This window comes from Watersipora subatra, chromosome 11 (assembly GCF_963576615.1).
Source record: "Watersipora subatra chromosome 11, tzWatSuba1.1, whole genome shotgun sequence".
In the NCBI taxonomy this organism is placed as follows: domain Eukaryota; kingdom Metazoa; phylum Bryozoa; class Gymnolaemata; order Cheilostomatida; family Watersiporidae; genus Watersipora; species Watersipora subatra.
The window spans coordinates 6,126,493-6,151,620 of NC_088718.1; the positions used below are offsets into that span (position 1 = coordinate 6,126,493).

The 25,128-nt window shown below is 37.7% G+C and overlaps 2 protein-coding genes and 1 pseudogene across 7 annotated transcripts in view; 1 reads left to right on the forward strand and 2 right to left on the reverse strand.

Annotated features, from left to right (window-relative positions):
• Nucleotides 1-781: 781 nt before the first annotated feature.
• On the reverse strand, nucleotides 782-2,458 carry LOC137407759 (uncharacterized; annotated as a pseudogene).
• Nucleotides 2,459-4,348: 1,890 nt separating this feature from the next.
• LOC137408300 (uncharacterized) overlaps nucleotides 4,349-25,128 on the forward strand; it is a 129,812-nt gene continuing 109,032 nt past the window's right edge. Inside the window, exons 1-8 of one of the 6 annotated variants that reach the window (XM_068094770.1) lie at nucleotides 4,355-4,482; nucleotides 6,492-6,557; nucleotides 7,452-7,650; nucleotides 12,023-12,188; nucleotides 13,915-14,113; nucleotides 15,068-15,197; nucleotides 16,507-16,591; nucleotides 23,313-23,467. In XM_068094770.1, the coding sequence (XP_067950871.1) occupies nucleotides 12,107-12,188; nucleotides 13,915-14,113; nucleotides 15,068-15,197; nucleotides 16,507-16,591; nucleotides 23,313-23,467 (651 nt within the window). In that variant the 5' untranslated portion in view covers nucleotides 4,355-4,482; nucleotides 6,492-6,557; nucleotides 7,452-7,650; nucleotides 12,023-12,106. Of the gene's footprint in view, nucleotides 4,483-6,491; nucleotides 6,558-7,451; nucleotides 7,651-11,643; nucleotides 11,743-11,766; nucleotides 11,789-12,022; nucleotides 12,189-13,914; nucleotides 14,114-15,067; nucleotides 15,198-16,506; nucleotides 16,592-23,312; nucleotides 23,468-25,128 lie in introns of those variants that run through there. The other 5 variants (XM_068094771.1, XM_068094773.1, XM_068094772.1 and 2 more) reach the window with 5 other exon arrangements.
• LOC137407760 (protein FAM186A-like) lies at nucleotides 8,703-9,586 on the reverse strand. The gene is made up of 2 exons (XM_068094142.1): nucleotides 8,980-9,586; nucleotides 8,703-8,740 (listed from the first exon to the last, which is right to left on the reverse strand). Exons 1-2 carry the CDS (start codon nucleotides 9,584-9,586, stop codon nucleotides 8,703-8,705), a joined length of 645 nt encoding a protein of 214 aa, XP_067950243.1.

Consider the following 25,128-nt stretch of genomic DNA (forward strand, 5'->3'; position numbering starts at 1 on the left):
GTGGCAATCTATCAATGAACATATCTCCAAATAGTGATACCAAAGGTTGATGATCAGTCTCTATTGTAACATTTTCCATACCTAGGACATAGGGAGCAAACTTTTCCATAGCCCAGTAGACTCCTAAGCCCTCTTTCTCTATAGTTGCATATCTCTGTTCTGTCTCTGTCAGAGAACGACTTGCAGCAGTAACCAGTCTCTGACTTCCATCATCTTGAACTTGTGTGAGTGTAGCACCAAGACCCACTTTGCTTGCATCTGAGGTTATTACAGTTTCTTTCTTTACATCATATATAGCGAGAACAGGTGCATTAGCAAAAACATTTTTCAGCTTCTGGAATGCTGACTCCTGAGGCTCTAACCACTGCCATGGCCCCTTGAGTAGCGCTCTCAACGGCTCTGTAATATTGACAAGCTCAGATGAAAATTTAGCATATTGGTTTACCATACCCAGAAAACTTCTAATACCATGAACTTCAACAGGTCGGGGGAAATCCAATATTCCTTGCAGCCTTGGTCCTGCATGAATGCCCTGCTCATCAATCAGATGTCCAAGAAGTTCAACAAATGGCGCACTAAATTTGCATTTTGCCTTGTTTAAGGTCATACCAGCGTCAGCAATCTTGTCCAAAACCGCCTGTAGTCGTTCATCATGTTGCTGTTGATCTTTCCCAAATACAAGCAAGTCATCCATGTGTATGACAACAGCTTTACAGTCTTCAAGGATTCTGTTCATCTCAGCAGAGACGATTTCTGGGCTACTTGAAAAGCCTTGTGGAAGTCAAAGATATCTTAACCGTCCTTTATGAGTGAGGAAAGTGGTCAGATAACTGGAGTCTAAGCTAAGTGGAATCTGCCAAAAACCACTATTGGCATCTATTTTAGAAAACACTGTTCCTTCATCTAACATAGCTAAACTCGCATCCACTGATGCCATGGGATGAATTTCCTGTTGGATAAACCTATTAAACTCTGTGAAGTCAGATACAATTCTTACTTCCTCCTTATTAGCTTTTGGAACCACCACCATTGGAGCACACCATGATGTAGGTTCATTAGGTTCAACCTTCTTGATGACTCCATCTGCTACCATCTTATCAAGCGCTTTATCTGCTTGGTCTCTCAGTGGAAATGATATCGGTCTGGGAACATGTATAGCATAAGGTACTGCTTTCTCTTTCAACTTGATAGAATATTCCCTGCTAACTTTTCCAAGCCCTGAAAACAACTTAGCATTGATATTGACACTCCCAATGTGGCATTGATCTTCATCAACTTTGATTAGCTTTAACTCATCACAAGCTCTTCTACTAAGTAATAGCATTTTCTGGTTTGGAACTAGGTAGATATATTCTTCGGTAACCTCACTCTTGGCAGTAATCTTACACTGTATTCTCCCAATACAGTTTAGTGGTGTGTGTCCGAGTCCACATAACTTTTTGTCAGAAGGCAAAACATCATCAAGGAACTGATTTGGTCCACATACACTCAAAGCAGCTCCTGTATCCTGTTTAAATCTGACTCGCTGGCTTTTCACAGCATTTGTGTGTACTCGTAAATCTGCATACCAGGAGTCAGTCATAGACGAGTTAATAGCTTTTATGGTGTTTATTTCACCCAGATACACTTTTCCTGTAACATCATGACCTTCTGTTTCATTTATATGAGTATCTTGTCTACACATAACTGCCCAGTGATTAAATTTTTGGCAACATTTACACTGCGTACCATATGCAGGACATCTTTGACCCTTGTTGTGATTCTTCCCACAATTCTCACATTTCTGCTTGGAAAATCAATGTTTTGCTGACTTGACTGGTTTTTCTCTTCTAAACTGAAATATTGCATTGACATCTTCATATTTTTCCTCATCTTTTTGGTGCTTCAGTTTTCCTGACTTTTCAGCAATTTTCAATGACTTAATCACATAGTCGACGGACGACTTTACATCTGATTCTTTCATAAGCTTGTCTCTCTCTTTTGTATCATCCAAGCCAAAAAGCAGTTTGTCTTGAATCAAGGAATCTCTCTTATTACCAAATTGACAACCCTCAGCCAACTCTCAGTTTCATCACAAATACATCCACAGTGTCACCACCTTGACTGCTATTGTGAAACTTAAATCTACTCACTACAACACCTGACCTGGGATTGCAATATTCATGAAATCTTTTGATAACATCATCCAACTTCCTCCCAGCAGCTCCCTCCTCTAGCTCTTCAGTATTGCCATCATCATCAGGTTGTGATTTGAACTCCATCTGCGAATAGACTTCTCTTACATCCTCACCCCTGGATGCCTGAATAAGGCCAGCTTTCTCTTTGCAGCTGCCTTAGTAGTTCCAGTCAGGTCAATTGCCAAAAGGTAGTCACTGAAAGCCCTCTGCCAACGACGCCATTCACCAGACAAATCCTCACACCTTAAATCCAGCTGCTGAGGAGGCAAAATTCCCTCCATAATGATTAATATGTCACCGTTATACTGAAAGTTCTAAATATAATCTTGCTATCCACACATTTACCGCTGCCACCATGTTAGATTATTACAATTAGATAAAGAACACAGCTTGTCTGAATGCTCAACATTTAATAAGTGTTTTTCATAAGTCGCACACAATAGAACATGAGTCATTAGAATCTTCCAGAACAATGGGTGTGGTTAGCAACAATATAAGCATGGGGGTAGACAGCTCTTAATAATACAACAGTATGTTTTACAAAGATTTGTCAATTCTGATGCAAATAAAGTAAATGAACACATTAAGTTACGCTATGCAGACTAAAGTAACACAATCAATAATAAAAATGGCGTTATGATTTAGCTAGTTATCACAAGAGCGTTTTTTGTTAAATTAATTTTCCCACAGTCTGGGGAACATCTTCACATAACACTCACATGGCTTGCGGGTATACGTCCTTTCCATCTTGCCGGTAACTCAAACTTATGTATTCTGCAAACTTGTAGATTAACCGTGATCTTATTAACATGGCCTTAGTGCCACTCGCATATATGAGTGTCATCCTTAGATCTGCCTCAAACCACTGCTATTATTTCACTAGCTACAAATTTTTCGAAAAAATTGGTCGAAACATTCAGCTCTCATGCTTTAAAATTTTTAGGTAACCCAAACACCAATCGAGAAATGGCACTTGCTGTCTATAACCATTGATCATCGATTTGTCAAAACACTTGTTTCATTCATAGTATTCTGCATGCTGATCACACACAGTATTTAGTTGCAACAAACAAGTGGAGATCACTATTGAAAATTTACAGAATTGCAACTTCATTGCGGTGGATATTTGGTTCGAAAATTCTATGCTTGTATTTAGGTTTGTTTTTCTGTTGGTACGGTATGCACAACCTTTATCTAACCATATTAGGTGGTAAACAGTATTCGATGTCTATGGTTTGAATAGCTGGAAAAGTTTGGTGTTAAATAGAGGTTGAATCACATGAACTATGAGAGCCTTTCAGGTTGTGCTACTCGGCAGAGGATTTTAAATATGTAATTTTAGTTGGCGCTATGACCACTACAATAACTGGTTGTGTAAACGCACTTTCCACATTACAAGCATACTTCTACTTGCCGTTTATGCAAATAATAGGACCTGTTCTACTAGCTGTGCGAATCAACAGCACAGTTGTTGTTTTGTCATTCCTGATTCAGGACATGAATTTTATCATTATCATCATAAGCCTCACGTAAGCTAGTTTTACCATCTAATACAGTTATAATGCTGTGGTTGTCTGAAAAATGCCTAGCAACCCACTCAGTTGTTCATAGAATGTCTATCACTCGCATTTTTCATCACCCCATTTAATTATTAGAAAATTAGACATCGAGCGCGCTAATAACTAGATGAGCTCTAGTTCAGACTCAACTAGTATTCATCATGAAATTTTGTAGTTCAAGACTAGCTGAATGTCCGGCATTGCACGGGTAATAAAAGGTTTTTGCATTTAAAATTTATTTTGAGTTGCTCATGTTTTTTACCCAATAAATTTGAATAACTTAGCTAGAACTATAATAAGAGCCATTATTATAACTTAAGCTAGCGTTAGGAATCAAGATTGCCTTATGGTCTGTAAGCGTCCTAGCTGAAGTGTGAGTTTTTTATTCAGTTGGCATTAAGATTGGCAGGTGCATAAGTGTGTTCACAATTATCCATCGCTACGGCCAGTTGGTCATGTAATCTAGTGGTTTAACACGCCTGTCTGCAGACCAGAAGGTTCCGAGTTCATATCTAGTGCAATAACGCACTGTGTGCAGTTATCGCTTTAACCGGACACACGCACGGCATACCAATAAACCGACAAACACTGAGATATATAGATTAACAGGCTATTTCTTCATCTAGATTTGAGACGAGCTAACCAGAAGGTCAAGGAACCTACCATCAATGCCTTAGGAAATGTGGCGTTTTATTCCTCAGTGATTACAACTGGTAGATCATACGCACTCCTAACTGTTCTAGTCGGTGAGTATATCCAATTTCTCTTTTGACTTCAGAACATCTATTTAGTGTATGTTGGTTGTACAAATCATACTGAGATAACTCCTGAATATCGTCTCATTTGTCTATCACGGTAATGTGTGCCAGACTATGATTCTCTTGTTTTAGGATAAAATGGCAACATTGGAAAAAGCTAATAGATAAACTCATAAACCTCTATAGTTTGTTTTGTGTTCATCACTCTTGCAGTCGATTGTTTCAACCATGACTGTCTTATAGTTTAGGTTAGATCACTGACTTCCATGTAGCTCTGTTTTCCGCCTTCTGCTTGCGTTTAGTTCTCTCAACTTCATGACACGCTTCACTACATCTTTCTAGCTCTGTATGATTCCAACATATGCCGTTTTCGTGATGGCTACGATTAATTGTTCATTTCTCTGAGCTTTTAAGAGCTTGTAATCACATTTTCACATATTTTGCACCTTCAACACAGCAGAGTAAGACATGGTAAATCTTTTGATACCAGATAACTATAATGTGAATTTTGTTGCAAGTCAACCTTTAATGGAGAAGCATGTTGAAAAATTTCACTAATTCATGCAGTTGGTGGCTCGTTGCATCAAGACAGGAATAACTTCAACTGTCGATGGCCATTCGTCTCCGCTAGTCATAAGTCATAATTAGTCACTACTTACTGAATCAATTAGTCAATTGATGCTATTAGCATCAATACTATTCAAACTGGGATAACTCCTGAATACAGTCTCATGTGTCTATGGTAATAGATACATGAGACTGTACATGATGAGTTTAATCGACGTAAGCTCGATATATTAGAAGGCCAGTAAAATAAGAGTTTCACAAATTCTAGACTTCCCTGTAGGCCTACATGTCTCGAACATGTACTAGGCATGTACAAGTAAGCCTAAGCCTAGAATTTAGGCAGTACTACATAGATGCAGTGAGAATCAATCCTATTTCAGAAGTTATTCGACCAGGTTACTTAATATTATGTTTATACACTATAAGTAAATAAATTTAGTTATATTCTAATGGCACATTGACTTTGTCCATCTTATCGACCTGAGGACAATGGGTCATTAAAAATTTTATCAGTGCGACGTTTGCAATGTACTTTTCAATATAAATTTTGTGAAAAAATTGTCAGGGAAAAGTAAAGTTGGTTTTAACAGATCTACCAAAATGCTTCCAGAAATTGTTCATCGTTTTGTAAAGCAAGAAATATTCACTACTGAAAATGTCAATTAGCCATTTTTCCATGAAAAAGGAAAAGACAGAAATGAAACCAACATTTTTTGAGTTGTGCACGCCTTGCTGCTGATCTTAATCCTGATGTCATATGCTTGCTCTAGTTACCACCTTGGCATTTATCAATGCTTAGCGTGAAGTGCCGTGGAGCTGATTAATGCTAGTCGACTTGAGGAAGTTCCATCGGCCAACAGACAAATACCACAATTTTTGTATTAACCCGATCAATACTTTGAAAGTTTGACCTATTTATCCTTACGGTCACTGGCCGATATACAGTAATGTCCTGTTTCTCAGCGAGACATCAAACTTGGGCAGCTAGTAGCAGCACCAGTAAACACATTATTAGAATGAAAAATGTAGTACCGCTGCACTGCCACCTTATGTCATGCTAAATCATTTACATAATACTAAATGCTATTATAGCTGTAAATTCGATTTTCTGGTAGAGTCAAAGCTAGCAGATAAACTGGCATCTTATTTTTCGAAATCAGTTGGCTTGTGGGTTGTAATTGGGTCGATTGGAGATTGCAAGAAAGTTTAGCCAAAGTTCAATTGCTTTTTTGTATAATTTGCTGTAACACTTACACTATTTAACTCATACTCTGAAAATGATTCATTTAGTCGTAACCTTACACTCAGTAGGTTAGCCTCACATGGTATATGCAGACATGATTTCTTCCCTATAGCTAGGCGATCCCTAAAACCTTTCCAGAGATAACACAACTCCTTCTTTCACATACCAGTGTGGTTTGCATCTACAGGTGTTGCTTACAATGCTTTGCTTCAAGTTGAGGAGAGGAGCTGTCTCATCACAGCAACATGTGTAGGTAACTACACTAGCCAATAATGCTCTTTGCTCTCTGGCCATAGTATCTTTCTGTATTATGGTCAAGGAAAAGTTTAAGCTCTTATACCAGTCATAAGCCTGATTTAGTAAAGTGCTTAGAACATTGACTATATTGCTCTGGTTCGCTCTGTTCATGAACTAGATGCAAACTAAACCATCCTTTGTCATGCTTTATGGAGTCTTCTACTCGTTATCCAGGTTTTGCATCGCATCGGATTTATTGGTGGACTTCGCAAAAGCACTGCAATCCATAATACCTTCTAATTCTGAAAGTTGTATTGCTAGTTTGGGAGTTTTAAAAACCGGCAGATATCTATAGTAAGCAAATAATGAGGATGCACATCAGGCCATTCCTATTGTAACACTAGTGTGAAAAATAAAGAATAAACTCAGAATTTTGGCATGTTTTTGAAACCGGGTAACAAAACTTTCACTCTCTGTAAGTATCATCTGCTCAAAATATGTTACTGTCTACTTGTTGTCTTCCAGAGATGGATAACATATGAAAGGTGTTTATGTATGTTCCTAGTCATGTCAGTCACATGAGTAATGTAGTTGAAGTAAGTTGTGTAGACAACTCTCAATTACCAAACAGTTTCAGAGGTTTAAAATTGCATATACAGTAAAACCTTTATGTGAGTGCCAAGGTACTGTATTTTTCAACCCTTCCTCTATAGTGGTGTTCTATTAGAGGCGACATGTAAATAAAGGTGGCGCTCAAATAGAGGTTTTACGGTATATAATCTTCAAAAAATTGAATGAATGCTTATAAAGACAATTACATGTAAGAACCTGGAATGAGTGAAATGTGCATTGCTGAACGGAACATATATACAGGTTGCCATAGTAACTCGTTGGTTGTATCTTTCTGTAGCGCTCATCATCAACATAAAGCCTGCATATGGTGCCAAGGAAAAAGAACTATTTGTCAGCGCTTCATGCCTCTCCAGTTTGGATGATATTCTAATTCGGTGCAGCAAACCAAATGAGAAGATTAATATAAGGAGTGCTTCTTATGGTAATGCTGAAGACTGCAGTAATCCCAGTGTAGACAACGACTGTGTATAACCAAGGTGGGTGCAGGAAATCTCCCGAGATTGCGGCAAAATTTTTCAACTTATTGGTTTTCTAGATTGTCTGTGTGCAACAGTAGATTGTATTAATTAATACGAAGTCTAGTTATGGCTTCTATTGTTTTTTCTATCATTATTTCCTTGGTAACATTGGCCTGAAAAAACAGGACACTAGGAGGTAGGCCAGTTTATAGATGAGGATCAATGTCGTAGCCCAATTTGTTTCCAATTTAGTAAGGCCTGGGCAAAGCCGAACATCGATGCATGGTCCTTTTTTCATCAGAAAGAAATATTGTGAAAGTGCCGATGGGAATTAACAACAAAATTCTGTGATCATAGCAAAAGCACCTCTATGATTTTAGTTGTTACAATTATCTTGAGTTAAAATATCCCTAGGAAATTTCAAACTTCATAATATGCTGAATGAAAGTTTTGTGTTGAAAAAGGAGTTATCTTTTCATGGACGGCTCCAGAAATTATTTTAGTTCGGCATCATCAATACCCTTGGACACTTATATTTCGCCAGTATTTAGTTTCGTGAGTATTTAGTTTCGTGAGTAGCATACAGAGTAAAATTTCGCTGCAACTTAATTTCGCGGATCTGCTGAGTGCGAAAATATAGTGATGTGAAAATAAATGCAGTAGAACAAACATAATTAGATTCCTCAGGTCTAGTTCACTAGTAAAGTTTTTTTCAATTTGTGACTAGTTTGTATTTGTGAACCGCGGGTAGAAATGTGTGGACGGGATCGACAATGCAACTTGATCGCTTGCTGCTATTTGTTTCATGGACTATCAATGATGTCTAGGTCCTTGCCGCCATGACTGATGTGGTACCAATATTAGATCTCAAGTATTTATAGCACGCGGTGGCCATGGCTCAAGGTTGTTATTGTTTTTGGTTGGTAATAAAATTCATCACTACAATAAATATTATTCAATTTTTTGACTTTCCTTACCAGACTTTCATCCTCATCAGCTACAAATTCAGTGACGAAACTAATATCATCATCTTCTTCATTTGTCTTGGCTTTTCCAAAAAACCTGTTATCTCAATTTGCTTTGCCACACTGCTCAGTCAGCGTATTAGCTATAATGAGTTTAGCAGAAATTGCCCAATGAGACCAACCACACACAAATGGTACCTGCATTTCTAATATGACAATTTTATTGTGGATATCAATGAACAAGGCTATTTAATTTCGTGTTTTCGTTCGTTATGATAGTTTAGTTTCGCTCATGAAATTTTCGCGAGAGGATGACTCCGCGAAAATGCGAAAGTTAGATGATGCGAATACATAAGTGTCTTAGGGTAATCTGTACTAGTACCTTGGCAGCTAGGTGTGTCGTGAAAAATCATCAGGTGTGTCGATGGAGCACAGAGAATAACAGGCATAAGTGTAAGGGTGTCAGGCATAGGTGTAAGGGTGTCAGGCATATGTGTAAGGGGGTCAGGCATATGTGTAGGGGTTTCAGGCATAGGTGTAAGTGTCAGGCATATGTGTAAAGGGTCAGTCATAGGTGTAAGGGTGTCAGGCATAGGTGTAATGGTGTCAGGCATAGGTGTGAGGGTGTCAGGTATATGTGTAAGGGTGTCAGGCGTAGGTGTAAGGGTGTCAGGCATAGGTGTAAGGGGTTCAGGCATAGGTGTGAGGGTGTCAGGTATAGGTGTAATTGGGGTCAGGCATATGTGTAAGGGGGTCAGGCATATGTGTAAAGGGTCGGGCATAGGTGTAAGGGTGTCAGGCATAGGTGTGAGGGTGTCAGCTATAGGTGTAAGGGTGTCAGGCATAAGTGTAAGGGGGTCAGGCATATGTGTAAGGGTCAGGCATATGTGTAAAGGGTCAGGCATAGGTGTAATGGTGTCAGGCATAGGTGTGAGGGTGTCAGGTATATGTGTAAGGGTGTCAGGTATATGTGTAAGGGTGTCAGGCATAGGTGTAAGGGTGTCAGGTATATGTGTAAGGGTCAGGCATATGTGTGAGGGTGTCAGGCATAGGTGTAAGGGTGTCAGGCATATGTGTAAGGGTGTCAAGCATAGGTGTAAGAGTGTCAGGTATATGTGTAAGGGTCAGGCATATGTGTAAGGGTGTCAGACATAGGTGTAAGGGTATCAGGCATATGTGTAAGGGTATCAGGCATAGGTGTAAGTAAGGGCATCTCTCCGTAACTTGATAATTTGACACATTTGATTATTTTAGTTAGGTTAAGGCATGTCTACGGTCATCTGAAAATTCCATAGGTTCAGCCATGAATTGTCGCACCGGTTATTGTTGTAGTAAACCTAAAACATCGCGAATACTATTCTAGGGAGCAAACCCTATGAATTGAGTGATGGCCCTGAAAAGGGCTAAGGGGGAGCAACTCCTTGCGCTTTCATTTCCAATGGACTGATGAAAATACGACGTCACAAAGATTACATGTCTATAGAGAAAGTACTTTTGGGACAGATGTTGACCTAGAAAAGATAATAGATGTCGTTTATCGAGATTTATAAAAATTCATACTCGATAAACAACCTTTAGCAAATAAATTTTTGCTGTTTGCGTGTTGGAGTAATTTATTCATGTTCATGATTGCTTGTCAGAATAGTCTAAGTATCTGTTCTAATTAAATACTTGCGATTAAAGTTATTAAGTAATATTTTCTGTTTTTTGTTTATACTTTTTCTTAAGATAATGTTTTGTATTTAGTCTTTTTTGTTAGTTCTAGTTTCAATTGTGAAACTTTACAAAGTCGGAAGGTGACAAGATGATGTGATTGGTCAATTTGAACAGTAACTGTTAATCTCTAGACCATCTTAGGTCATATAAATACTGCTGCATTCTTTTAGGCAAGTCAGCTTGTGTTCTGCTCTTGAAAGAGACACATGACAGAATTACCATAATAAAATTGTTTATTTGTTGGAGAGATATTATTTCTGATCTTTAGTAAAAGACTGCCACCAAACTTGGACAAGATTGCAGCAATAATTAGATAACTAAAGAGGTATTAATTATTCTTACAAGAATTATAGAGTTCCCTCCTGTTGGTTTCAGCAGGTTGTATCCTCGGCAGCGTTGGGTTCAGTGCACTCTGTTGGGTTCAGAATAGCACAAGTGAGTTGGGTTCAGCGCGCTCTGTTGGGTTCGGCGGAGCACAAGTGAGTTGGGTTTAGTTCCTTCCTGTTGGATTCAGCAGGTTGTATCGTCGGCAGGATTAGTCTCAGCGCACTCTGTTGGGTTCAGCAGAGCACAAGTGAGTTGGTGTCAGCTCCTTCCTGTTGGATTCAGCGGGTTGTATCACAAAAAGCGTTAGGACCAGCGCAGAAATGCCAGAAGTAAGGGTTTTCTCCATCCTACTCCTGCGAGTTTTCTTCGTTGTATTCCTTTTACAATTGCTTGATTGATGTTTTGTACATCTAATAGCATATGACTTAGGTTTTATTTGCTCTTGAAGAGTCTGACCACGGTGGTTACAAAATTGGTCTGTCTAAATAGGTTTCTTTATGATTAAAAAAACTGTACACCACACAAATATTTTTGTTATACTAGTCTTTGTTTTGAATCATCTCATTGGCACTTTGTCTGCAAGTTTGGCGTGCCGCGTATTAGTGCGTCCTAAAGTTAGAAGTTACGTTTTTCACTTTGCACGATGGTAGTAAACGGGTGAAACAATTGATTACATCCGTCACACCTCGGTTATGTTTTTTTAATTCATTTATTAGTTTGTTTTGTTGTCCCTGAAATAGACAACTAAGTTCGTTTGTTATTGCATTTCATGGTCTCATATCCAATGCTCGGACCTGTAACCCAATATCACTACATATGTTGAAGGCTAATTGTAAGCCATCGACATTAGAACGTTTTAAATTTGTTGAATACCATTTGGTTTAGTAGTCTGTAATGAATTCCGATGAACTGAACCGTGACCAAATAGAAGGATGATACCGCAAAATAATCACTATACTCTGTATCAAATGCCAAGATGACAACAGAATAATTCAGTAGCCAGAAATAACAGTAACAAGCCAATCACGAGGCATTTCGCGTGCTAGGCAGCTGGCTTCATTGTGCAAAAGCTAAATGAGATAAGCTATCATATGGAAATTAGGTATCATATTTGTGTTTCCAGAAACTTCAGGCAGTTGGGAGTTTGGGTGATGTTCTTTATATTCGTGAACTAGTTGAGACATCGCATGTTGTTTTTTATTATCTTGCATTTCACTTAAATCTTTGTAATGTGTTATGTTGAACATGGAAGAAACATGTATAGAAAGCTGCAACAATGTTACTATTAGTGATATTGTCTCTCCTGCCAGAATCTTGTATGACCTTGTTACTAAGTGAGAGCTAGCTGGGACATTGATAGTAAACATTACGCTATGTTTCAGCTAGAACTTCCACCTACAAGAGGATTAACAGTTTATAGTCTGAGACGTACTCCTGAGTTTATCACATATCTTCCCTTTTTATTGATGGCTCGGACAAAGGGACGTGGTAGTCCTTCGGTTATTGGACCAGTTAGATTGTACCCCTTGGTCATATCTATACTAGTTGGTAAGTACTTTTAGCTCCAATTCTGACTTCAGGCCATCTTTCATTTTGCCATCGTGGATTAGACTTAGATGGAGCCTTAACTACCAAGTCTCACAGCCAGTCAATAAATTGACCAATAAAGCCTGGTTCCCATATCGATCGCGAGACTCTGGCAGTATTATTGCGCAGCAAAACGCTTGCGACGCTAGGCTCGGCGGCTAAAGCCTAGTTCTCATATACGTCGCAATATCACCGGCGATAGCACCGCAGGCTATTAGCAGTGAAATGGGAACCTACGCGCCGGTTACCGCCGAGAACCGTCGGTAGTTGCTGGCGGCATCGCAACAGTCTAGCGCTGTTCAAATTTTGCAAAAGGCCGCAGGCAAAACCTTCCCGAAATGCACTGTACGGGTGAAGGTCACCATTATAGAAACGGCATGGCGAGCGAACATTTTATTTGATTACGTCATTATGTTTAGCGATGCAGCTTATATGTGAACTTATGCCGCCGAGCCTGACGTCGCGAACGTTTTGCTGCACAAATTACCACCAGAGTCTCGCAATCGATATGGCAACCAGGCTTTATATTCACATAAAGCTGCATCGCTAATAACGGCATAAAGATTTTCACTCGCCATGCCGTTTCTATAATGCTGACCTTCACCTGTACAGTGCATTTCGGAAAGGTTTTGCCTGCGGCTTTTCGCGACATTTGAACAGCGCTAAACTCTTGCGTTGCCGCTGGCAACTACCGGCGGTACCCGGCGGGTAGGTTCCCATTTCACCACTAATAGCCTGTGGCGCTTTCGCTGGTGCTTTGCGACGTATATGGGAACCAGGCTTTAGGTAACCCAGATGCCACAAATGTTTTAAGTTGATGGCTACAGTCATCACCCCTGTAATGAATGAAGACAATCAGGCATGGAAGTTCTTCAAGCTTACATATGAGGGTGGTTTTTATCACTGCCTTTTCCATCGGCCTAAATTAGCTTGCTGCTCCCTATCTCTTCGCTAAACCACTTAGTTATGTTAGTTCAACTCTTGTTCAACTATAGAATAACTAGCTAGTAGTGGAGGAGAATGTTTGTTGAACCCCACAGGCTCCATGTATTGACATTTCCATGGTTCTGTTATGAAATGGAATTAGCCTGTGGTTTAGAGACACTATACACCAGCCCTTTTGAACAAGCTCTTTACTGGATTGGAGCAGGCGATTTCAATAATGACAAACATAGCTTAGGCTAGTTACTCATAGATGGATATTTTCAAAATTCTGCAATTCCGATGTCAAGTCAGATTGTGGAACCTTCCACTTCCTTGTTATTGACAAATATTGTGTGCTTTGATGAGATCATGCGATTTTGTAACCAACTGCCTAATCATAAAGTGACTGTAAATATCATGTGATACTCACGATGACACTTGGCCAATCCTACTAAAAAATTGTAGTTGTATAGTCAAGCGGTTTTTTCTAACCAGATATCATTTTCATTTCTCTTCAAACATGATCTTTGTTGATCTTAGTCGAATGAAAGTAGCTGTAAAACATATATTTGAAAACCTAGCTCAAGTTCTCTCAGTAAGAAAACTTAAAGATTTTCTGCCAGGTTTTATACAGGTTCTGCTCCTTTGCTAGTTTTTGTAGGTCTGGTAACATCTCTTCTAACGTAGTCAGGTATGTTCATTATGCAAAATATATGTAACCAAAAGGTTGCCATAGTAACTCGTTGGTTGTATCTTCCTGTAGCGCTCATCATCAACATAAAGCCTGCATATGGTGCCAAGGAAAAAGAACTATTTGTCAGCGCTTCATGCCTCTCCAGTTTGGATGATATTGTAATTCGGTGCAGCAAACCAAATGAGAAGATAAATATAAGGAGTGCTTCTTATGGTAACGCTGATGACTGCAGTAATCCCCCTGTAGACAACGACTGTGTACAACCAAGGTGGGTGCAGGACATCTCCCGAGATTGCGGCAAAAATATTCTCGGTAGCTGCTAGATAGCAGAGCATGCAAACTAGCTAGTTATGATTGATGCACTCGGTTGGTGTTCCGTCTTTTTTAATCTTTGTTAGCAGCCTTGACTTTAAAAAGGCTAACATATTACAAGCAGGAACATTGACTTTATTTGAATTCATTAAATGTTTCATGTATGCATTTATATCAGAGATGTTAAATATAAAGCATAATTTCACATGTCATACACTGTGTTTTCGTGTACAAATGGCTTCGGAGTTGTTCTCTGCCGACGAATACGCGCCCTATCGTTTCACGATTCGGAGTTGCACTATATAGATTTTTCCGAGATTTGCGGTGTTTCCCTTGAAAACAAAACTAGTATATATAGGCTTTTGGGTCACGGTCACATTCCAATTCATTGGTAGTCAACTAATTGCGCTAACAAAGTCGTAAAAAGGATTCGCACTAACAAAGTCATCCTTTTATGAGCAAGTACGAGAATTTAACATGTAAATGACTGTTAATCCTTGACATGGAGAGGCAAGTCAAGCGGAAGTAAGTAATGAATATCTGTAGAACGTTTTGAGTGGTTGTGCGCTGAAATCTTTTCACTTCCACTGGGGAGAGCTTAGCCCAGTATTAGCAATCCTTCAGTAAGAGTGTTTCTATGATGTAGAAGTACTCTCACAGCAAATGCTTTTGCACAAATTTAGCAAAGCAAAATGGCGTTGAATCTGTTCGGATTTTATCATTTTCACAATGTGAAATGGAAACAACTCTGAACCCATTTGAAGCACAGAAACGCATCGATATGTTCAAGATAAATGAGCTGATTTGTTCAGTGCTCAAAGTTCTTGGACCACTTGCCTGTTTAGTAGTAACTATCTGTTGACCACTAGTACTTCCCTTGTTATCATTATCCGTACTCCGACTTTTACAGTGTCACTCTTGCCAATGAGGCCCGGGTGAATTGTAATGGTCTACGTCAATGCACAATCAATGTGCAATCCATAGACACATTCAATTCTGAGCAACAGCTAACGAACAGTACTGACTCTGAAAAGATCGAAGTAAGTTACTCAGAGTTGTCATCTCTTTCAGCGTCTGAGGAACTTGAAATATTTTAGTTCTCAACAAGGTTGTCTGTTTAGCAAGGCTTTGTTGGGATTGTCTTTTTTCATGATTTGTGCTACGAATACGGTATCCTTATTTTGAGGGGCAATGCTTCATCTATTATTATTTAAAAGAGGCTGATTTCCTGTTACTCGCTAATAAGTGTTCAATCTTTCATCGATGTACACAGTTCTCAGGCCGACGTGGGGGGGGGGCTATAATTGTGTGTTTTGTGCTGGTACCACTATGTTAATTTTGTTTACAATAAACCCCAATAAAAACATGCGGTATGATGGCATCTGTCACTCATAGATATAAATGAGAGGGTGATTTGTTATATTTGTGATTCCTTGTAGCTGCCCTAGGAAGTCTCAAGTTCAATCATCAGCTAGTCACAAATAATAATGAACATGTAGTTAAAGTGTGGTTTGTTAAAAGCACATTGGGATTTTAATGGCCAACATAAATATATACTAGAAATGCCTCTGTCATACAGCCCACGACCAAAGTGATATTGGAAAAAGAAGGGGTACTGATGGTTGAGAAATGCAATATTAACAGTCAAATGGCACTGCAGTGCAATAGGAGAACTGCAATGGTAGCTGTAATGGTAGCTGTAATGTACTGGGTCTTATTATGTACAACAAACAGCAATAATGAAAGGAAAAGATTATACAGTCAAACATTGATAACTCAAACTTCATGGGACTGAGTGAAAGTGTTCGAGTTATCAGAACGTTAAGTTATCAGAGCACTGTCATAAGTCTATGTATTTATTAGTAGATACATGTACATATACAAACTATAATATAAATCAAAAGGATGAATGGCTTGTTTCATATTAAATGCTTCTAATGTAAAGTTTAAAAATTTATTATCAGAAAGTATAGAAATTTTCCTATCACTGGAGATTTGTTTGTTGTTTTATGTGATGTGACTGCCAGGAGGTTTTCAGATTAAAATTGGCAAAACTTGATTGCTGTTGAAATGCTCGGAAGAAAATACATCTTTTTCTTTTGAGCGTTTTAACCCAGATCAATTTTGCCGATTTTTCTTAATGATTTTTCCTAATGATTAGCTTGTCAACTAAAATAATATAGAAGTATTTATCAAAAATATAATTATAAATAATACTACAGGTAATATATATTAATAAATGACTAATATATACATTTACTTGAAATAAATATAAAGTAATTTAGCTAAACTAAGATAAGAAATATTTATTTCAAGTATAACTAATTTATATATTTGTACATATTTCAGTATTCTGTGGATACTTGTACAGCCAATGGCTACCTTCAACAGAGTGTCCCCATGAATCTCTATCAAGTCAAGTACGAGTGTCACGGTTAGTCTAATTTTTTGTGCGTTATCTAACTTTCTTTTCATTGGTGAGAGTTTGCTTTCTTTTCCTTTCCTCGCTGTATTGGCGCTTAGAAAATGTAATGCTTGTCATTATTTTCTCACTATGGTTGAATGGGTATTGTGCAGGCAGCACCGAATTCTCTATACAGATACACTCTGAGTAACATTTGACTCTCCAGAAGTAAGGTTACGCTGTTAACAGGGTGATCAGAGGTTCGTCTAATAAATTGTATGATCTAGGTAACAAATTAGTATTTTTCTAACAACTCAAGTTCAGTCGGTTGAAAAAGACTTCACTTGAAAATGAACTTGTAAAAAATCTTTGCAGACTTTGTCCCAAGGTATCAGTATTTTTTTAATACAGTAATACTTCAACTTACGAGTGCTCCAACGTACGAGAAACTTGAGATACGAGCCAGCTTTCAAGCAAGTTTTAGCACTAACATACGAGCCATGTTTGAGATACGAGCACTTGAGTCAGTTGCCAAGTATGCCGGAGGTGTTTTATGAGAACAGCATCACTCTGTATTTTTCAACTGCTCAGGTTATACTGTTGTACCGTGTTTTTTTGTGCACGATTTTCTGTGCAGAATTATGTGAATTAAAAGTACTGTGCGTAGACCGAAAGTTTGCCAGTAAAATGAAAGATAATACAAAGAAAAAGCAAATGATAACAGTCGATATTAAATGGAAAAATATTGAAAAATATGTGAAATGTGTATGCGTGATTCAGCTAGCTCGGCAGTATGACAGAAATACATTCATAATTATCAAACAGGATTATATTCAGGGCATTTAGTTCGCAAAAGGACTAACCATAGTTTCTAAACGGTGCAGCGATCTTCACGACTGTTGATGGCATTGGACAAACAATTGGCCGGTGACAGCGTAACTGAAACGATGCTATGTGAAAAGGCCGGCGCTATCTATCCAAACTGTTTAATAGACATTCGGACAAGTTGGCTAGTGGTCATGCGTTAACCATTTGTGACGACACCTGTGTTCGTCCTAATCGCAATATGTTGCAAGGGCGACAAAGGCAAACGTCCTTAGATAGGTTTATCTTAAAACGGCCGGCTAGTTGTGAAAGCGAAAAAAAAAGAAAAATTTCTCGCTAACCAGTGAGAAATTTCAAACTATGAACGCCGAAGAAATTTTAATTACGTTTAGTTGAAAATGAAAGTTTGCTTTTAGGTTTGCTTCCAAGTTTGTCTTTTAACACTTTGATAAAATCCAAATTTATCAAGGACAACTGTTGTAACGAAGGATAACTTATATCTCCTTCCCTGGCAAATGCGAGTGTTAACTGCTATTGTATGTATTTAATTTTACATTTTAATTAATCACATTTCCTTGCATTATTTTTTATTTGTTGCTTTTTGAAAGCATGTAGTACGTAAGGACAATAACCAACATGTTCTTTCTGTTACAATATCTTATTTTGAGTGTTTTATTTGCTTTTTTAGAGTATGGAAACCAATCAATATATGTTTAATTGTTCTATATATAAATGAATTGCACCAACATGCGAGTAAATTGACATACGAGCTCAGACTCGGAACGCATTAAGCTCGTAAGTTGAAGTATGACTGTACTCCGCTATTAGTTTTGATGTTTGAGGTGATCTGACTGCCAGGACCTTTCAAGAACAAAATCAACAAAACTTGATCGCGCTCAAAATACTCACATCAAGCAAGAGCGCGATTCTGACATTTCTAGTTGCAAAGAGACCGAGAGAATGAGGACGCGTAGCGCTTCAACTTTACTGCCGATATCAAATATAACAACGATCAACTATAGCAACGATCAAATATAGCAATGATCGCAACTAGTGACGCCATTTTCCACTTTTTTTCCAGCATTTAAACGGCAATCAAGTTTGTCGATTTTAATCTTTAAATGTCTTGGCAGTCAGATCACCTCAAATATCAAAAACAATCGCAAACGATGAAAAACGATGATACTTTGGATAACATCTACTAAATGTTGTGTATGTCCATCTTTAAGCAGAGTATCTATGTAGGTAGTATCACTAAATTACAGTTGTTTGAAGCCTCAATCTTTAGTTCCAGGCTAAGATGTACAAAATATATGACGCAAAAAACAACTGATTTCTTGACTAGTCATTTGATGATGTGTAAAAAGAATTGTTTAGTCGAGTTGATCAAGGAGTTAACGGCGCTCATATCTTGCGTATAAAATGATCGTGTGAACACTGAGAGCTGAATTTCTCAGTAGTCCTATTGAATAAAGTTAAATCATTGTGAAGGCTTCGTAATGAACGACTTTCACTTACGTCTCCTTTGATCGTTTTATTATAATATCACTCTTTCAATCAGTTTGTACACTCCGAAAGAGTAAAGTATTCTAGCAATGTGTAGGTGGAGTTTGTCATTCAAGGTCAAATCTAGTGCGCATACTGATAGCCATTGCTCTTGAGTTTGGAAACAAATCGTGATTAGTTGAAGCAATTAGAAACTTGGACTGACATTATGTAAATAATAATGAACAATTCTTTTATATATCATCAAATGACTGATTGAGGTCAATTCGAACAAAAATGCTTCCAATGACCTGTAATTTAATACTTCTAAGTAAAAAAAACTTTGCTTCATAACATGGATTTAACGGATCGCTTTACTTTAAACATGGCCCTAGAGGACTTGAAAAATTTACATATCGATGTTTGATTTGTTTCTCTGTTGTTTATGCCCAAGTTTTATTGCTTCAACTGAACATCTAAGTATTCATCTTCTGTTCTGGCAGGAATGTTTTGTCTAAAAATGGCTGGTTTAATTTTTGAAAAATACATAGGAGGTTAGAAACTATGTCTGTCAGGTTGTCAGTGTTAGTCGAGTCTCTCTATTTCTTTATATCACCCAAGTTTTTTACATGCTTGTGTGTGACCCGGCTGAATGTTTTTACGTTAAATTTTGGATTGGAAATATTTATTAGTTTTTATTTAAACACTTTATAGAGGCTACTTTGCGGTTATCAAACAGGTTGAGATTGGTGTTTTTAAAATCACATATAGACAGGTTAAATATGGGTATTTTAAAATGGAATCTTCTACATGCTTAATCAGAACTACATATATGTCACTCTTTGTTGTTTTCACCCTCTTCTGCTATGCATCTATGAACTCCTCTCTATTATTTATGCATCTATGGTGGTGATCTACTGGTGGTATCTTAGTGCTCATGTTACTCTCCCGTCCTACCACTATTGTTGTTTTGTGGTTCCTCTTACAGCTTCTAACACTGATATCTCTGCCTCAAGGCTAGCTCTTGGCCTATCTAACTATAGAGTTAGGAGAGACTCAATGTTTACCCGCCATAAAGCTGGGAACAGCAAAAATTTCGATGCTGAAGCTAAAGGTGATAGAGGAAGGTTTCCTTTCGTCATGTTTATGTCGCTTGGCCACTGCATCGTCAGCTTTCAGTTGTAGTCAGCATCTTTTTGTCTCACTTCTGTTGCATTTTTACTTTTCCTTTTATTATTGACTTCTTCGCAACATTGATTCGATGCGGATGGGTTTGCCTTCATTCACTCTTGATGACATCATTTTTTCTTTATTATTGCACCATTCTGTGTGTGTCATAGCGTTTTGAGTTCCAATGGCGTATGTCCGAGCACATCAGGTAAGTAGTGTAGACATGATGTTGCGTAGAGATACAGGCTCTCTATACAAATGTGGCACTGCAGTTTTGATAGCATCTATAGCAGGAGTTGCAAAGTTTTTTCTCAAAGAGTCAAATTTTAAAGTTGCAAGATTTTTGGGAGCCGCATAATATGTGTATCAGTATAACATTTCATACTGATAATACAAGTTTGGTAGTGGTTGTAATAAAATTTATTTATTAGAATACTTTTACAATATCATTGAATAATGTTGAAGTGAGCCTAAAGAGCTTTGTATAACAGTATAACATTTTATGAAGAGCTAGCTACATTATAACATTTCATACTGATAATACAAGTTTGGTAGTGGTATTGTAATTAAATTTATTTATTAAAATACTTTTACAATAACATTGAATGATGTTGAAGTGAGCCTAAAGAGCTTTGTATAACTTAAAGTTTAGTCAGATACATGGAATTGTTTATGGCTGCTCATTATCTCTTGGTAGTCTGGCTCTCTACTGCAGCATGCTATTTTTAGGAGCTGACACAAGTGATCTTGGGTCAAAGTGAATATCAACTTGCTCTTGATATTATTCATGTATGAAAATGCTGATTCACATATATATGTGGCAGCAAACACAGTGTACAACCATCTTTCTAGTTGAGCAAGCTGTAGATATTCAGCCTTTGTTGAAGCTTTCAAGTAGAACCCCTCCTCGATTTCATCTATATCTGTACCTTTGAGGTTACACAACTCCAGTTGCAGAGATGAGACATTAACACTTTTCAATGGCAACTGAGTAACCCACTCTCCATTAGGCTTTGCCTTCTGAGGTGCTTTTATGAGTTGTATGATATGTTTCAAAGATTGAAACTGACTAAATCGATTGCTAAACTCTTGTTGCAGCTTTTCTATAAAGTGAGTGTACTCAGCTGTACAAGACGCCATTTCTTCATCGTCATCTAAAAATAATTTTAGCGTAGGAAAATGAAGCATATCATCTTGCACATCCACCAAAAACAACTCTTAACTTATGGGAGAAGGCTTGAACAGCTGGTAGTGTATTAATGATGTCTTGTTCTTCCTGTGAAGCTTGAGGTTCAAATCATTCAAATGACCACAGATGTCAACAAGGAAGGCAAGGTCACTCATATCTTTAGAAGAGATCATCATCTCTAGAAACTGTCTTACATTCAGGCTTGTGCATGTATTTAGAAATGAGGTTAGCTCCTGACGAATACTCCACAACCTCGACAGAGCATTTCCCTTACTTAGCCATCTAATGTTATTGTTTGTTAGTAAATCTTCACAAAGGGCATCGCTTTCTTTAAGAAACTTCCTTAAGTTTCTGTGTCTGAGTGTTGATTGACTTCTGAGGAAGTTGATCATCTTCATAGCCTTACACATTAGTTGTTGAAAGTGATCATTTAGTTTTCCGCATAAAACAGTTTGGTGGATGATGCAATGGGATGCTAGCATTGATGGCATATCCTTCTTCAATCTAGCTATGAGCCCTTGATCTCTTCCAACCATGGCTGGTGCGCCATCTGTTGTTACAGATATGCATTTGTGGAGAGGTATCTTCATCTTGTCAAGTCTCATAACGAGGGCATCATAGGTAGCCTGACCGGTGGTTTCTCCTTCTAATCCAACCAAAGTAGGAAGCTCCTCCTTCATTTCTTCACCATCAAAGAAACTGCAACACAGGGTATATGACTAAAGCATAATACTATGTTTTATAAAGAAACATACTGATGCTTCATAAAGAAGCATGTGATATAAATGTGTGGGTTAGTCACTTTGAAACAAATATCATAAAATGAGTGCAACATTTTCTACTTGGAGTTGTGTTCTCTCTTTACTGTCTCTTAAAATGCCCTTGTATGACTTCAGCTTGCATGGTAAAAATGATTACCAGTTGTTAGTGTACACACAGTGGCCTACATACCTTACGAAGACTGCTAATTGAGCTACATCCATTATATCAGTAGATTCATCAATGGCTATTGAAAAGTAATCCGCCTGGTCTATATGGGTTAGCAAAGCCATTCTGAGATGATCATTAATGCTTTCAATTGTACCAGTGGCAGTTTTCCTAGAAAGTGGTATTGCCTTGACTTTACCAATCACTTCACGCTTATATGGAAAAAGTGTTTCCATAGCCTCAACCATGCATTCTTTTACAATCTCAGCGTGAGAATAGGGAAGCATTGCTTTTGCTAGAATTTTTGAGACTTGTAGAGAAGCTTCTGTAACGCCTTTATCAGTAGCTGTGAAAGAAACTAGCATATGTTCTGAAGAAGTTAGTGGTTTTTGAAGTTTATCTAGTTTCTAATGTGTAGCTAAAGATCCCAGTAGAAATGTTGCAGTAAACTCTCTGTGCTTCGTTGCATGATGTCGTTTGATGTTCGTCTTCTTGTTAGCGGAGATCGTTTCCTGGCACAATAGACATTGCAGTTTGCCATGCCTAAAAATGAATGCATATTTCAGGGTCCACTCATCTTGGAATTCTCTTGTAGATTTGTTTTTATTTCGTTTACTTTTTGAGGCTTCCATTGTAACTCTGAGAATGGTTCGTTTTGTTGAAGATGCCATTGCTACCCCCACTGCATTAATTGGCTCAATTGCAAATGACATGTTCAACTAAGGGACAACATCTTATATAAGCCAGCATTATGAAATCATGATGAAATGACTTCATGATGAACCTTTCTGGAGCATTCTATTTTTGTCCTCATTAGGTCAGCAACGGACATTATTACATCAGAAAAGCTACATGTACATGATGTCATGAATTATGACTCATGATGCATGTGTAGGCTATATATATAACGCAGTAATAGTGCACTTTTAGATAAGCCTAATATGTCACAATGCATGTAGTTTTGTACAGCATATTATAAGGATATTTTTTATATACGTCAAAAGAATTTGAATTTTCACAGAGTTGAAAGAGACCCAATAAAATTTGCAAAGAGCCGCATGTGGCTCTAGAGTCGCACTTTGCCCATCCCTGTTCTATAGTAACACGTTCTCTCATATGCCTATGTTGATATAGCAAATATCATTAACTTAACAGAGTTATCCGTCTGCAACGAACTTTCTGATGAAGTGATAGATCTGATTATTGCAACTGATAAGTACCCAGAAAAGAGTGTGACAAACCCGACCTGCGAATGCACATACTCGGCAGCTGACCCAGAGTATCACCTCAATGGCTATACCAGGTGTAATGTGAGTTTGGTGGCGTATTAACTAGTCTCTTAGTTTAAAAAGATTGAGGGGATAACTCCTTATCTTTTGTCACCTTGATCTGTTGTTACATATGAAACATGGAACTTCTACATGTACTTACAAAAGACTCTCCATATAAAATTTTAGAGTTATGAAGCGCTTTGTAATAAAAAATTTTTCTTTAATTTACGTAAGATTTTTCTAGATACGAAAGGCCTTTCGTATTTTGACACTTTTGTTTCGGATGGATACGATGTACGACGCGCCAGAATCAGTTCCATTTGTTAGCAAAAGTAGGTAAATGACAAGTGTTTTGTTGTGATTCGTTGTATAATTCGGAGTTATCATGTATCACATAAAAAATGTAGAACAACTTTAGGCTCTAGCAATTCATTTTGTGTGTTCTTTTTTGGTTTTCAGTTCATGGCGATGTAAATAAATGCTTTTACTTACATTCTTAAAACATTCATTTTGAGCAAACCAAAACCAAGACAACAATACAACACTCACCTCGAACCATCGTCCTCCCACTCCCAGCGGTATCCGTTTTGCCTCGTCTAGACGGCCAACTACGAAGATAAACAAACATATCGTTTTAGTTTACTATGTTTCCGTTCTTTCCATGTGTACGTTTTCTTTTGTTTATGTTACAATATAATGATAAAATTCTACCGTTTATTTGTTATATGCTTCATGTTATTACATGTATTTATTATCTATAAAAATAGAATGTCTGAGTTTTGTGCGGACTTGGAATGGATTAGGGCATTGACATGGTAAATTGAGTTTCAACTTACAAAACAGCTTCCGAAACTGATTACTTTCGTAAGTAGAGGTTCCACTGTAGTGGTGATTTCACTGTTTCCTAATTTTCTTTGGTTAACAAACGACTGGCACATTTAGTAGTGATCTAGTTTTATAGCAGTTTTTTCTTTGTTACTATTTTTAGTGATTTGCGTTCAAAGTACTTGTACTAATAGTCAAGTTTCAATTATTCCAAATTTTGGAATAGATTTCTTAAGATGCGCTCCCGATGCACTAAACGACCAGGGTATCGGTATATATAATAGAGATTCCCCGATACATCGATTTCTCCCAAGTGTGGCAAGAGAGAAAATTATATTTGTAATTCCAACTATGGGACTCGCGTTATTCAAATCGAATTTGAGAACTTGCACCAACTTAAAGCTAAACATTATATAGTGTTTCTTATGTAATACAAAGCCAAAACTTCATAAATTCTCTACGTTATGTGTAACTTATGTTATAAGGTTACGTTATAGGAGCGCCTACTGTATTTATATAAAAAGTGAGGATTAGTAATGTACTTGAAAGGTTGAAACACTTGTATGTGTACAACGGTCATGTCAGTTTATGAGATAGCTTACAAGGTCAATGCCTGTCATTTAGTTCTTTAGAAAATTGATGGAGACATGATATACGTAGTGCAGGTTTCACGACTGCATATAAAACGCTTTTTACAACTAGATCTTTCTACTTCTTGCAGAATTTTTCACATCACCTGGTGAAACAAGGAGAGATATATTTGAAAGAGAAAGCATTTGCGAGCATATAGTGACTAAATGAGCAAAATTTCACTACAAATGATTTTTAACTCGATTGTAACTGGATATTAAAGATTTGGGCTTGATCTGACAAAT